The sequence below is a fragment of the Megascapheus bottae genome, chromosome 21 (assembly GCF_031878675.1).
Source record: "Megascapheus bottae isolate mThoBot1 chromosome 21, mThoBot2.hap1, whole genome shotgun sequence".
Lineage (NCBI taxonomy): Eukaryota > Metazoa > Chordata > Mammalia > Rodentia > Geomyidae > Megascapheus > Megascapheus bottae.
Window position 1 is genome coordinate 39,561,224 of NC_143529.1, and position 14,739 is coordinate 39,575,962.

At 57.4% G+C, this 14,739-nt stretch overlaps 1 protein-coding gene across 1 annotated transcript in view; it reads left to right on the plus strand.

Moving 5' to 3' along the window:
* Positions 1-14,739, plus strand: part of Sned1 (sushi, nidogen and EGF like domains 1) — a 54,454-nt gene that overhangs the window by 16,446 nt on the left and 23,269 nt on the right. Inside the window, exons 5-17 of the mRNA XM_090354346.1 lie at positions 223-348; positions 1,448-1,561; positions 2,726-2,839; positions 2,938-3,051; positions 3,366-3,491; positions 3,635-3,739; positions 3,946-4,059; positions 5,012-5,128; positions 7,105-7,221; positions 7,459-7,575; positions 7,681-7,794; positions 7,921-8,094; positions 14,370-14,483. Coding sequence (XP_090210472.1) covers positions 223-348; positions 1,448-1,561; positions 2,726-2,839; positions 2,938-3,051; positions 3,366-3,491; positions 3,635-3,739; positions 3,946-4,059; positions 5,012-5,128; positions 7,105-7,221; positions 7,459-7,575; positions 7,681-7,794; positions 7,921-8,094; positions 14,370-14,483 — 1,566 coding nt within the window. The remainder of the gene's footprint in view (positions 1-222; positions 349-1,447; positions 1,562-2,725; positions 2,840-2,937; positions 3,052-3,365; positions 3,492-3,634; positions 3,740-3,945; positions 4,060-5,011; positions 5,129-7,104; positions 7,222-7,458; positions 7,576-7,680; positions 7,795-7,920; positions 8,095-14,369; positions 14,484-14,739) is intronic.

Consider the following 14,739-nt stretch of genomic DNA (forward strand, 5'->3'; position numbering starts at 1 on the left):
TGGGATGCCGGTAGCTGGGCTGTGTACAGTTCTAGGGTGTCTGCCTCCAGGGGATACAGGATCAAGTCTCCCCATCACCCAAGGTCCCCTGGAACCCCGGGAAGGGAGACCGAGGATGTGCTGCAGTGCAGACCGGTCACCAGGGGAGGGAAAGGGGACGAGGACTCCTGCCAGGTCCTGGGGGAGCAGGCATGAGGCTCCGGTCTCCTCTTGTGCCTGCAGCCTCCGTGTGCCAGGTCCTGCGCCCCTGCCTTAATGGTGGCAAGTGTATCGACGACTGCATCACAGGCAACCCCTCCTACACCTGCTCCTGTCTCGCTGGCTTCACTGGACGGAGATGCCACCTGGGTGAGTCTGAGACCCATCAGCTGCGCCAGGCCTTGGTCCTGGGTCTACCCCTGCAGTAGAGGCAGCAGACAGCCAGATGCCGTGGGTCTGCCACCGTCTTAGAGACAGCAGACGGCCAGATGCCGTGGGCCTGCCCCCGTGGTACAGACAGCAGACAGCCAGATGCTGTGGGTCTGCCCCCGTGGTACAGAGAGCAGACGGTCAGAGGCCATGGGTCTACCCCCTGCGGTAGAGGCAGCAGACTGCCAGATGCTGTGGGTCTGCCCCCGTGGAAGAGACAGCAGAGGACCCGGTACCAGGGGTCTGTCTCTGTGGTGTGGAGACAGTAGAGGACCCGGTGCCGTGGGTCTGTCTCTGCGGTGGCAGACAGCAGAGGACCCGGTGCCGTGGGTCTGTCTCTGCGGTGGCAGACAGCAGAGGACCCGGTGCCATGGGTCTGTCTCTGCGGTGGCAGACAGCAGAGGACCCGGTGCCGTGGGTCTGTCTCTGTACTGGAGACAGCAGAGGACCCGGTGCCATGGGTCTGTCTCTGTGGTGGTAGACGGCAGAGGACCCGGTGCCGTGGGTCTGTCTCTGTGGTGGCAGACGGCAGAGGACCCGGTGCCGTGGGTCTGTCTCTGTGGTGGCAGACGGCAGAGGACCCGGTGCCGTGGGTCTGTCTCTGTGGTGGCAGACGGTAGAGGACCCGGTGCCGTGGGTCTGTCTCTGTGGTGGCAGACGGTAGAGGACCCGGTGCCGTGGGTCTGTCTCTGTGGTGGCAGACAGTAGAGGACCCGGTGCCGTGGGTCTGTCTCTGTGGTGGTAGACGACAGAGGACCTGGTGCCGTGGGTCTGTCTCTGTGGTGGTAGACAGCAGAGGACCCGGTGCCATGGGTCTGTCTCTGTGGTGGTAGACAGCAGAGGACCCGGTGCCGTGGGTCTGTCTCTGTGGGGTGGGATGCAGCCTGATGCCGTGGGTCCTGCCAGGCAGTTGACTTAGTGGCTATCACCACTGAGGCCTGTGTCCACCCTGACTGCCCAAGCTCGGGTTTCTCATCTCTCCTCACCCCTGCTGAAGGCCCTGGCACCTCTCAGCCCAGTTTTCTGCCCTGTGTTCCAGACGTGAACGAGTGTATCTCCCATCCATGTCAGAACGGCGGGATTTGCAGCCATGGAGTCAATAGCTTCAGCTGCCAGTGCCCAGAGGGCTTCTGGGGGCCCACCTGTGAGTTAGGTGAGCCGCAGCCCGGCCCTGTCCCCTGGTCACCGGGGTCAGCACCTAGCTGGGGAGGCTGAGACTGTGGGGAGGCCAGGTAGGGTCGCAGGGAGAGGTGGTAGAGTCCAGAATGTAGAGGAGGGCCTGTCGTGTGTGTGTGTGTGTGTGTGTGTGTGTGTGTGTGTGTGTGTGTGTGTGTGTGGTCCAGACACATCGAAAGCTATATACTTAATTCGAGTGCACGTTTTATTAGCGAGAACTGTAGTTGAAGGACAGTAACCGGCTGATATACAAAAGAAAGCTGAGTGCCGGTGGCTCCAGCTCCGCTAGGATAATCCCAGCTACTCAGGAGGCTAATTGCCGAGGATTGCCGTTCCCAGGAGACTCTTATCTCTAGATAAGCACTGAATCACCTGGGAGTGGAGCCGGGGTTCAGTTGGCAGGGCGCGCCAGCCTTGAGCTTTGAAAGAGCTCAGGCCACAGTGCAAGCACCAGGAATGACACCGAAACCAAACGAATGAGACACCTAGAGACAGTTCTGCAGGCGAAGTGGAAAGGAATTGTGACTTCAGAAGGGACACGGTCTCCAGCTGCCCCTCCTCCAGCTCGCTGTGGGTCTTCAAGATGACACTGCAGTGGTCCCGCATGGTCCGGGGTCTCAGCCCGAGCCCCGGGGTGGAGGAGCTTTTCCTCGGGCAGAGGATGGCCTCCTCACCCACGAGTCCCTAGCACAAGCCCGGTAGAACTTCCTGGCGTCAGAGCCACGGCAGGTCAGCCTTCCGCCTCTGCCTGCCCGGGAAGCCTAGAGAGGCCCCTGGCGCCCTCTTCCTCACTGGCCGCCTGCGTGCGAGGTTCAGGCCAGGCAGGACACTAGGTCTGTTTGGCCTCAGGGTGGAGCTGTGGCTTGTCCCAGGTTCCAGAAGCCCCTCTGGACATCTCAGCCGCTGGCTCCAGACCAGGTGTGCTGGGCTAGGTCCACTTGGGAGGGCTCTTTGGACAGCTAGCTGCCCTGGCCAGGCTTCCTCCCTGCTGTCCCCCTCTGGAGATGGCCCGGATTTCTGAGCAGCGGGCCCAGATGCAGGTGTCGGGACTCCGAGGAGACTCAGTGGAGAGAGGCAGGGGCTTCTGCCCAGCAGGCAATTGCGGCTAGAAATCCAATATCCTCTCCTCTGTCACCTGTAGCCCAGTCCCCATGTGACAACAAAGTATGTCAAAATGGCGGCCAGTGCCAGGCAGACAGCAGCTCTGCTGTGTGTGTGTGCCAGGCTGGGTACACAGGAGCCACCTGTGAGACAGGTGAGTGGGCTGCCTGGGGGGCGGGAGGCCCTGGGGGAGACTCTGCTCTGGGCAGCTGCTGGTTCACCCTGGCTGAGCCCCGCATCTGCTGCCCCCAGACGTGGACGAATGTGGCTCTGACCCGTGCCTGAATGGGGGCTCCTGCGTGGACTTGGTGGGGAACTACACCTGCGTGTGTGCAGAGCCCTTCGAGGGGCCTCACTGCGAGACAGGTAGCTGCTGCACGGCCACATCTCCACCACAGGGCTGGGGGGGGTTGGCTGGGCAGTGGAGGGCACAGGGCCTGGGGGGGCTGGACAGTGGAGGACACTGGGCCGGGGGGGGCTGGGCAGTGGAGGGCACAGGGCCTGGGGGTGGCTGGACACTGGAGGACACCGGGCCTGGGGGTGCTGGGCAGTGGAGGACACAGGGCCTGGGGGGGGTCTGGGCAGTGGAGGGCACAGGGCCTGTGGCCCAGGCACGTGCAGGGCCTCTTCTTTCTCAGAACGTCACCTCTCCCTTTCTGCTGGCCACGGCCTTCCTGCAGGAAACTCCCCGGTGCCTGAGGCCTGCCTGTCCGCCCCTTGTCAGAATGGGGGGACCTGCGTGGATGCAGACCAGGGCTACGTGTGCGAGTGTCCCGAAGGCTTCATGGGCCTGGACTGCAGGGAGCGTGCGTGGGGGCTGCTTCCGGGGCGGCGCCGTGGGCTGGGCTTCTGGAGACGGGACAGGAGAAACCCTGCACGCGTGGAGTTGCAGGGGCGGGCGGGAGGGGGCCGTGGAGGGTGCCCACACAGGCACTGCCCCTCGTCACAGGGACCCCGGACGACTGCGAGTGCCGGAACGGGGGACGGTGCCTGGATGCCAACCTCACCCTCTGCCAGTGCCCCCCGGGGTTCTTCGGGCTCCTGTGTGAATTTGGTGGGTGCCAGGGCTGAGCAGGGGCTCTTCCGTCCTGTCCCCTCTAACCTCGGTGTGGGTGGTCCAGACCCCCGCAGTGGTCCCGTGACCCCACATGGCACAGGCCTGGGGCGCCAGGAGCCAGTCCTCCAGCAGGGCCACTGGGTGGCGGGCAGCCCCACCTTCTCCAGGGGTTGAGAGGGGTCCAAGAGCTTCCTCCCCTCCAGAAGTCACAGCCATGCCCTGCAGCATGAACACCCAGTGTCCGGATGGAGGCTACTGCATGGAGTACAGAGGGAGCTACCTGTGCGTCTGCCACACGGACCACAACGTCAGCCACTGTGAGTGGGGCGGACCAGGCCTGTGTGGGACCCCGCCGGGGAGGCAGGCAGCCGGGCTCCTCCCCTGCTGGGAGGGACAGCCTGGGGACAAAGGCCAGCCCCACCGCAGGCCTTCCTAAAGAGGGTATGTGAGCTGTGAGAACACGGCCAGCACGGGCTCACAGCGGGGATCCAGCTACTCGGGAGGCTGAGAGGGGAAGGCCACCGCCAGGAGGACTCGTGAGACGCTACCTCCAATTATACACACGCACACACACGTGCACAGGCACACACACATGCACACATGCACACACACGCGCATGCACACACACGCAGGCACACACACGCAGGCACGCACACACACGCACGCACACACACACCCACACGTGCACACGCACACGCATGTGCACAGGCACACACACATGCACACATGCACATACACACGCATGCACACACACGCAGGCACGCACATGCACACACGCACGCGCACACACACACGTGCACAGGCGCACACATGCGCATACACGTGCATGCACGCACACCCACACATGCACACACATGCACATGCACACACATGCACGTGTGCATACACGTGCATGCACGCACACCCACACATGCACATGCACACACATGCACACGCACACACATGCACACATGCACACACATACATGCACACATGGACACACTCACATGCACACACACAGGTGCACACACACATGCGCACACACGCACACGCACACATATGTTGGTAAAGTGGGCTGTGGCTCACGTAGTCCACTGCCCGCCCCCGGCCCTGTGTGGAGCCTGGGCACACGCACATGCCTGGTGTGCACGGAGCGCATTGGGTAGTCCTCCAGGGCGGCGGGAGACGGCTCAGAGCCTCCTCCTGGAGGCTGGGCCCGGCTGCGCAGGAGTGAGGAGGCCCCAAGGGGCTGCAGGCGGCCATGGCTCCAGACCGTCCTCTGCCCTGCAGCCGTGCCCTCGCCCTGCGACTCGGACCCCTGCTTCAATGGAGGCTCTTGCGCCGCCCAGGAGGGCTCCTACACCTGCGAGTGCCCGCGCGGGTTCCAGGGCCGGCACTGCGAGAAAGGTGGTGTGCAGGGGGGGAGGAGAGGGGAGGGGGGAGGGGTGGGAAGGGCGTGGGCGAGGTCTCCAGTGTCCCTGCAGCCCGGCCTGTGCTCCAGGCCCTGGCTGGCGTCAGCACCCTGGAGAGCGCCCCACTCCAGGGCTCCTGCCCAGCCCGGCCCTGGCCTGGCTCCCATCCCACAGCCCGGCAGGTCCCTTTGCCAGCCCGCCCTCCTGAGCTTCTCTGTCCCTTTGTCCTGGTCACTCGCTCCATTGGGGGCAGCAGAGGCCATTGGCACTGCTATGTTACCTCCTGATCAGAACAGTGATCACATGGAGACTGCAGACATTTGGCAGCCCTCAGTCCTTGGGGACACTAGGGACTCCCCACAGACACATCTCAAGAGATGCCAAGGTCTCCAGCGCCCACCGGGTCTGGCCTTCCAAGCACTAGGAAGCCATGGGCTGCAATCCCCAGGCCCGTGCCTGTCTCAGGGTAGGCCCTGTGCCCCTGGCTGCCCGGCCTGTGCCCCTGGGCTGCCTGCCTGCGCCCCTGGCTGCCCGGCCTGTGTCCCTGGGCTGCCTGGCCTGCGCCCCTGGCTGCCCGGCCTGCGCCCCTGGGGTGTCCGGCCTGTGCCCTTGTGCTGCCCAGCCTGTGCCCCTGTGCTGCCCGGCCTGCGCCCCTGGGCTGTCCAACCTGTGCCCCTGGACTCCCGAGTCCTGCGCCCCTGGGCTGCCCGGCCTGCGCCCCTGGGGTGTCCGGCCTGTGCTCCTGGGCTGCCCGGCCTGTGCCCCTGGGCTGCCTGGCCTGCGCCCCTGGACTCCTGAGCCCTGTGCCTCTGGGCTGTCCAGCCTGTGCCCCTGGGCTGCCCGGCCTGTGCCCCTGGGCTGCCTGGCCTGCGCCCCTGGACTCCCGAGCCCTGTGCCCCTGGACTGCCCGGCCTGTGCCCCTGGGCTGCCTGGCCTGCGCCCCTGGACTCCTGAGCCCTGTGCCTCTGGGCTGCCCAGCCTGTGCCCCTGGGCTGCCCGGCCTGCGCCCCTGGGCTGCCCGGCTTGCGCCCCTGGACTCCTGAGCCCTGCGCCCCTGGGCTGCCCGGCCTGTGCCCCTGGACTCCCGAGCCCTGTGCCCCTGGGCTGCCCAGCCGCAGGCCCAGATTGCAGATGGCTCCCCCTCTAGACAAGCCTCCCAGCCCCCTCTCCATGGCCCCATGTCCATCCCAGGAGCAGCAGCACCTCCTCAGGTCCCCCGCTCTGAAGAGCAGATGGAGCCACCAGCAGGGACTGCTCTGATCTCCCAGGGAGACATGAGAGGACACGAAGGCTGCTCTCAGGGACGGGGTGGCAGGCTTGGAGCCTGTAAGACTCTGGGCAGAGGGTGGGGGAGAGGAGGGGCAAGCTGCCTTCCTGCTGTGCCTTCCCCTGCCTGGTGAGGGAGCCCAAGGACGTCACCCCAGGGACCCCGCGAAGAGGTGACTTATCAACTTAATAGCTTTCATTCCGTTCATACTTCTCTTTTTCTCATTTGCAGGGCTTGACCACAGGGCTTGGGCACTGTCCTGGGCGCTGTCCCGGAGCTCTTTTGCTCAAGGCCAGCACTCTACCACTTTGAACCACAGCCCCACTTCTGGTGTGTTTGTGGTTCACTGGAGCTGATGGTCTCTCTGGGCCTTTTCTGCCCAGATCTCAGCCTCCTGAGTAGCCAGGATTCCAGGCCTGAGCCATCGGTGGCGGGCTGCGTGCTCTTTCGGCCAGTGGGTGTCTTGACGCCTGCTGTGTGGAGCCTTGGGACTTAACTGAGGCCAGCTTTTCCCGAGAACTGAAAAGACAGGGGGGCCCTGTGGCTCTGCCAGGCCAGGAGGCTGGTTCATCTTCACCTCCACTCACACCTCTCTCTCTCTCTCTCTCTCTCTCTCTCTCTCTCTCTCTCTCTCTCTCTCTCTCTCTCTCGCTCTCTCTCTCTCTCTCTCTCTCGCTCTCGCTCTCGCTCTCTCGCACACACAGCCCGGCCACACCTGTGCAGCTCAGGGCCCTGCCGGAACGGGGGCACATGCAAAGAAACAGGCAGCGAGTACCACTGCGCCTGCCCGTACCGCTTCACTGGGAGGCACTGTGAAATTGGTACGGCCCCAGGGTGGAGGGGAGCTAGGGCTGGCCAGCAGGCATGGGTGGGGACGGAGTGGGACAGAGTGAGCCCTGACCCAGACCCTTCCCTCACCCCGGCCACCGTGCATCCTCTGGGTTGTTGGGGAGGTGAAGAAGAGGCGAGGCGAGGGGCCAGGACTGGACCTTGCTGGCTGGACCTGGGGAAGGGGCCCAGGGGCCAGGCTTCAACCCTCTGATGCCTTCTGTTTCCAGGGAAGCCAGACTCCTGTGCCTCGGGGCCCTGCCACAACGGTGGCACTTGCTTCCACTACATTGGCAAATACAAGTGTGACTGTCCCCCGGGCTTCTCTGGAAGGCACTGTGAGATAGGTAGGGGACAGCAGGCTCAGTGGGCCCCAGGCCTGGAGGGGCAGTGAGCAGGTGGCGGTGGCCGCAGGCCGTGCATCAGACCTGGGGCCTTCCACACCCCTGCAGCCCCCTCTCCCTGCTTCCGGAGCCCATGCATGAATGGAGGAACCTGTGAGGATCTGGGCATGGATTTCTCCTGCCACTGTCCACCAGGGTTCACAGGACACAGGTGCCAGGCAGGTGAGAGAGCTGGGGTGGGCGGGCGGGGTGGGGCGCCTGCTCCTGCACTTGCGCTCTTCCGGGAACCGGGTCGGCAGCGGGGCCGGCAGGCAGCCAGGCTCAGGACCCATGGCTGTGTATTTGCAGAGGTGGACTGCGGACGCCCCGAGGAGGTGAAGCACGCCACCATGAGGGTCAACGGGACAGGCGTGGGCTCTGTCGCCCTGTATGCTTGTGACCATGGCTACAGCCTGAATGCCCCCAGCCACGCCCGCGTCTGCCAGCCCCAGGGTGTCTGGAGCCAGCCTCCTCAGTGCCTCGGTGATTCTGTGGGCCCTCGGGGCGGGAGGCAGGGGACACGCCCTCTCCAGCCAGCCCTGCCTGGCCCCTTCTCCCCTCTGCTGGCCCACAGGGTCTGTGCCAACAGCAATGGCTGCCGTCAGCTCTGCTCTGGAGCCTGCCCCGGGGCTTTCTGTCCTCAGAGCAAGCCTGAGCAGAAGCCAAGTGCCCAGGCCAAGACGGAGCCCAAGGGCAGGGTCCTAAAGAGATGGGTCTGGGTGCGAGGTCCTCTGCCTGCTCTTGTTCCCACCCAGAACTATGACACCGGGGCCTGCGTGCGAACAGCCCCTCGCCCACCTGCTCTGGAGATGCCTGGCTCCAGAAAGCATCACCTGCAGGGCCCCACCACATCTGTCCTGGAGCTGGGATGCAGGCCTAGAGGCAGGGGCCCCTTTGATTTGCAACTCTGGAGATGTGGAACCCTTCACATTGCTCCTCAGAAAAGCTGTATGATGTGAATGCAACTTCCATACAGTAAGGACCCTTACACAAGTAAGCTTAGGGACCGTAGTGACAGCATACAAGAAAATGGCTCTCTCCAAAATGCCCCGAACTTCTCCCAGCCTGGGCCACCTCATGTAGCCCTCCCCAGATGAAGGCCTCCGGGGGAGGCCTGGCCTCAAGCACCAGTCCTCTACGGCTGCCCTTTCTGGCCCCAGGACTCTAACAGGAAGTCTTTAAGAGACTAACGGCTAGTCATTGGAACAACAGTATAATTAGGTATCTATGGGAAAATACCAAAGAAACAAGTCTGCATCTGGTGCTCAGAAATGTAGGCTGACTTGAGCAAAAAAAAAAAAAAAAGTATTTGAGATCCATGTTTGAAAATGTATTTATTTATTTTTTCCAGTCCTGGGGCTTGAACTCAGGGCCTGAGTGCTGTCCTTGGACTTTCTCAAGCCTAGAGCTCTACCACTTGAGCCACAGCACTACTTCTGCCTTTCTCTGTGTATGTGGTACTGAAAAATTGAACCGGTCTTCCTGCATGCTAAGCAAGCACTCTACCACTAGGCCAAACTCCTGTCCTGAAAATTAATTTTTTTAAAAATACTTCTAGAAGTCCTGGCACTAAAGATGGTGATACTCTTATCTCCAATTAACTACCAGAAAAGCAGAAGTGACACTGTGGCTCAAGGGGTAGGGTGGTATATATATGTATGTATTCCAAGAAGCTCAGTAAGCCCCAAACAGGATAAATACTGGAGTAAAGAAACTTAAGATGTAAATATTTTTATTAGTCAAATATGACAATATAAAAAAATTCTCAGCCAGGCACTGAAGGCTCACGCCTGAAATCCTAGCTACTCAGAAGGCTGAGATCTGAGGATCACAGTTCAAAGCCAGCACAGGCAGGAAAATCCATGAAACTGTTATCTCCAATTAACCACCAGAAAATCAGAAGCAAAGTGTAGTTCAAAGTGATGGAACACCAGCCTTGAGCAAAAGAGCTCCAGGATAGCACCCAGGCTCTGAGTTCTAGCCCCATGTGCAACCAAAAAAAACAACCAAAAAATCTCATACAAACAGCACTGGAGGCTTAGCCATAACCATCCTCTCTCTTGGGCTAGGATGGATCTCAGTGGCAAAGCACTTGTTCACCAGCAGCACCCTGGGTTTGGTCACCTGTACCAAGAAAGAAAAAGACCAAATATGTGTGTGTACACACACATATGTATATTTACTTATATCCTTTGAGGATAATAACATGAAGAATAAGATCAGCAAGTCTAGCGGAGAGAAAAGAGAGTTCCAGAACGCTGTAACTAGGTTTGTTACTTGCCACTGTCTAAAAAGAGAAAAGTAGCAAATATTAAGATCGAAAATAATTATGATAAAAATACAGAGAAATAGAAATGGACTAAACTCTCCAAAGGAAGAATTGTGAGGTTTATTATAAACAAAATGGCTGTAGACCCAGTGAAAACAGAAAGACAGACATGGGACCTTAGAAGTAAACTTCTGGAGGAAATACCATGTAAGTGCCATAGGAAGCTGGAGATGTTTTCCGTCAAGATGGGTTAAAACCGGACGTCTCAGCAAAGCAGCCCTAGAAGGGAGTGGCCTCCCCCGCGGCCCCGCGGCTCGTCGGAGGGCGGCTACCACACACATCCAAGCCCCACACGCACCTCGAAATCCAAAAGCAAGAACTTGTCGGCTTACACCTTAGCGCTGGGAGACTTTGATTAATCTCTGCATTGATGGCAGGTTAAGGAGAAAAATTCAGTCAGCAAGGATAGGCTATTTGAACAACACAGTTAATGGCTTAAGCTAGTGCATTCTCTAGCAATAAATAGCAGCAGGCTGATCTGAGATACTTTGAGATATTTCACAGTAGTTCATAAGACAAAGAAGAACTCATAATGGGTGCTGAAAACATTTTTAAATGATTAAAGACACATTCTTTACATAACCAGACTGGGGGGTTCGGTAGAAGTGCTTTGGGGACATAGGTGGCCGTAGTGCCGATGTTAGAAGTCTTGTTCTAGACTCATCAATGGAAGGATCTGACTTCAGAAGCTGGGAAGATGTTAGAGGGAAAGGAGCAACACGGGTAAAAGCCACAATTAATGAAATAAGTCAGATACAAGAGAAAATAAAGCCAATATTCTCACAAAAAGAACACAGCTCCGTGAGGAGTGGTCAAACAAAACAAAGAGCAGAAACAAAAACTTACCTGTGAAAACAGTGACATGCCGAGATTCCGTTGGGACCTAAGAGATACCAGAGGGTACTGCGGATCACGCCGAGCAAGTGAATTTGAAGTCCTAGCATAAAGGACGTAATAGTCACAGGGCTGTGTACGGATGGAAGTGGCTCAAGGAATTAAAGGGTGCCTGCGTAGTCTGTGAGTGTTTACAGAAACTGAAGCCGGAGGTAGCACCTTTTCCCACAGTGGAACACAGCACTCAGGCCGTTTTGTGGTAATGCCACCCCGTGTGCCAAGAACCAATGTTATGCAGACTCGCCCGAGAGCAGGAAAGGCCAGCCCAGAACACCGCCCCCCGACTTAAGAGAAGAACAGGACGAACTTCGCAGTTGCTTGGAAAACCCAGGGAGGAAGAGCGCTCCAGCTGATTCAGGAAATGCTGCCTTGATTCTCAAACCAGACGGACATCATGAAACTTGGAGCTCCAGGCTCCGGCGCCCGTGCTCGTCGACGAGGCATCCAAACGACACGGTGCTCGTTCAAATCAGCACACTTTCATCTCTACCAAGTGCAGTTTAGCTGAAGCAGAAGCTGGACCTGCATTGGAAAACTGATACGTCTCCTATTGGGAGACAGAGGAGAAAACCAAACGATATTTCAATGTGGGAAAATGGCAAATGTTAACTGTTATTAAAAAAATTATTAGGGGGACTGGGAGTTTGGCCTTGTGGTAGAGTGCTCGCCTAGCATGCATGAAGCCCTGGGTTTGATTCCTCAGGACCACAGACACAGAAAAGCCAGAAGTGGGGCTGTGGCTCAAGTGGTAGAGCTCTAGCCCTGAGCAAAAGAAGCTCAGGGACTGTGTCCAGCCCTAAGTTCAAGCCCCAGGACTGACACAGATAATAAACAGATAGGAAGCTTTTTTCCCCTTCAACTTGACAAAGGCCATCTCTGAGAAGTCTACAGCTACCAAACAAGGCCGAAGACGAAAGTCTTCCATCCTCAGGGAGGGCGACGTTCACTTCACTACTTGCTCCTGGAGGTTCTGGACAGCCCCAAGATGAGCAAAGGGGACAGAGTCCAGCTCACAAAGGAGGGGAGAAGTAAAGGTGCAGACGGGCACAGGGGAGGGGAATGGAGAGCCTGTCCAGAACGTGGATCCAGGAGCTGCTACCAGACAGGACCAAGACACCAATGTCTGCGGCCTGCGCTCTAGCTGCAAAACAGCATTCAAGACAGCTGTTCTAATGCCGGCAGACAATTACGGAAAGGGAGCTTATGAAAGCTGAGGTGTGGTCTCGAGCTTGTGGATTGGTGGAGCATTTGACAAGCAACGAGATCGCCCTGAGTGCAAACCCCAGCAGTGTTCCCCAAAAGAGCATATGGGAAAGTATTCACGACAGCTAGAATTAATGTTACATCCTTGGAAAAATACTAACATTTCCTCACCACATAGCAGCCAGTTCCAAATGGAGCAAAGGCTTAAAGAGTTTACTAAAAACTAATTTTGTGTGCAACATACGAGTAGATTTCTCTGTGTGTGTGTGTGCGTGTGTGTGTGCACGCATGCGCGTGTGTGATTTGGCTTCTTCTTTTTTTTCTTTTGGCCAGTCCTGGGGCTTGAACTCAGAGCCTGTGCACTGTCCTTGGGCACTTTTTGCTCGACTAATGCTCTACCACTTAAGCCACAGCACCACTTCTGGCTTTTTCTGTGTCTGTGGTCCTAAGGAATCAAACCCAGGTGTTCTTGCATGCTAGGCAAGCACTCTACCACTAGGCCGCACTCCTGGTCCCCTGGCTTCTTTTTCCTTCAAAGCTGGCATTCTACCACTTGAGCTATAGCACCACTTCCAGATTTTTGCTGGTTAATTGGAGATAAAAATTTCACAATTTCTCTGCCATAGCTAATATCCTCAGATCTTAGCCTTCTGAGTAGCTAGAATTACAGGCGTAAATCACCAAGCACCTGGCCAGACATTTGTCTTGAGAGAGAGTCCTCAGGCCACAATAACATACATACATACATACATACATGCATGCATAAATAAACAAATAAATAAATGGACAAACTTGACTGTATAAAAATTAGGCAGGGGCCGGGAGTTTGGCCTAGTAGTAGAGTGCTTGCCCAGCATGCACAAAGAATCTAGTTCAATTCCTTGGTACCACATACATAGAAGAAAGCCGGAAGTGGTGCTGAGGCTCAAATGGTAGAGCTCTAGCCTTGAGAAAGTCCAAGGACAGTGCCCAGGCCCTGAGCTCAAGGCCAGGACTGGCAAAAAAAAAAAATAGACAATTAGTGGTAGAGGGCTTGCCTAGCATGCACAAAGACCTGGGTTCGATTCCTCAGTACCACATACAAAGAAAAAGCTGGAAGTGGTGCTGAGGCTCAAGTGGCAGAGCTCTAGCTTTGAGCAAAAAGTGTCCAAGGACAGTGCCCAGGCCTTGAGTTCAAGCCCTAGGACTAGCGGGGGAAAAAAATAGGCATTTAAATTGCTAACATCTAACAAAGTAAATCACAAGCTATACCTGAAAGACACTGCTTCCAACACACATGGAAAACACCACTGAACTGATTAGAGTAATAGGAAAATGAGGAAAAGTCAGACTGTGCACTTCACGAAAGAAGCCGTGCACCTCGTTAGGAATTAAGGAAATGAATACCAAAATCCCGACGTGCAGTCCGTAAACTTCTGCAGTCATCCCGGCGAGAAGGTGCGCCAGCAGGGTTTGTTAGGAATTGCTGATGGAAATGGAAATTGGCAAATGACTTGGTAATTTGCCCATGCCTGGGCCCTCGCCATTCCATCTGCACCTATGGATACTGGTGGAGAAAGAAGAGAGCAGCAAGTCTAGAATAGGACAGCAAGAAGTCTAGAAGGCAGGCGAGGGCCTGCCAGACTGGCGGTGACACGAGGCAATGGGCCATCAACTGCAGAGCCCGAGGCAGCAGAAACAACAGAAACTGCAGGACCCCAACAGCACGGCCTTGACCCTAAAGGCTGTAGGAGATCGATGGTCATTCATAGTCTTCATAAACAGAAAACCATATACTTTCAGGTGGACTATAGAATTTTGAAGGCAAATTTTTAAAACCCAAAGAAATGATAATCCAGGGGTTATCATCACAAGTGAGGAGTCGCTCTGAGGGGTGAGCAGTGGGTGTGCAGACGAGCCCCGAGCCCGGGGTGGACAGACTCCCACTGGCACTACTTCCAGGTCCATGGGTTGTTGCTATTACTAACAAACGTGACGCTCTTTCTCAGGACAAACTTGCACACACAGGGGCAGGATGCCCAGTCTGGAAGACCTATGGTGAGCCTTGTGTACCTGCAGGTTGCCCCAATCTGCTGCTCCACAAATGACTTTTCCATGCTGCCAAACTTCCGAGGCCTTTGGAATCAGATTCAGTGTCCTTGGAGAGGCCTTCGGGCAGACAGAAGGCACCGGTCATTTCACACGCAGGACAGGGTGAAGACCAACGGCCACAGGCCGCCTTCCCCACACACCGGCCCAGTCAAGGAATACCAAAAGAACTCTTTCTGTCCATCCTGACTTAATTCTGGTTGGTCACGGCCGCCTGGCTTTATTCTGTGGTTTCTCCTTTCAGAAGTAGACGAGTGCCGCTCTCAGCCTTGCTTGCACGGGGGCTCCTGCCAGGACCGCCCCGCTGGCTACCTGTGCCTCTGCAGCCCGGGCTATGAGGGCGTCCATTGCGAACTGGGTAAGGACACCAGCCTTGCCACAGCCCACCGGCCACGGCCACGTTGAACTTTACTGCCTCTGCCTGAGTGCCAGTGTGACTCCATCTGCTCCCCTAGAGCCCTGCCAACACAGATTTCAACTTCTCAGCCTCCTAGGCTCAGGAGGCAGCTGAGAAGCACGGGTCTGCCCTGGGACTCTGCTCTGCGGGTGAACAAGAGCAGGCAGCACCCCGCCCCGTGCCTGGCACTTCAAGCCACTAGAGGAGGACAGGCTTG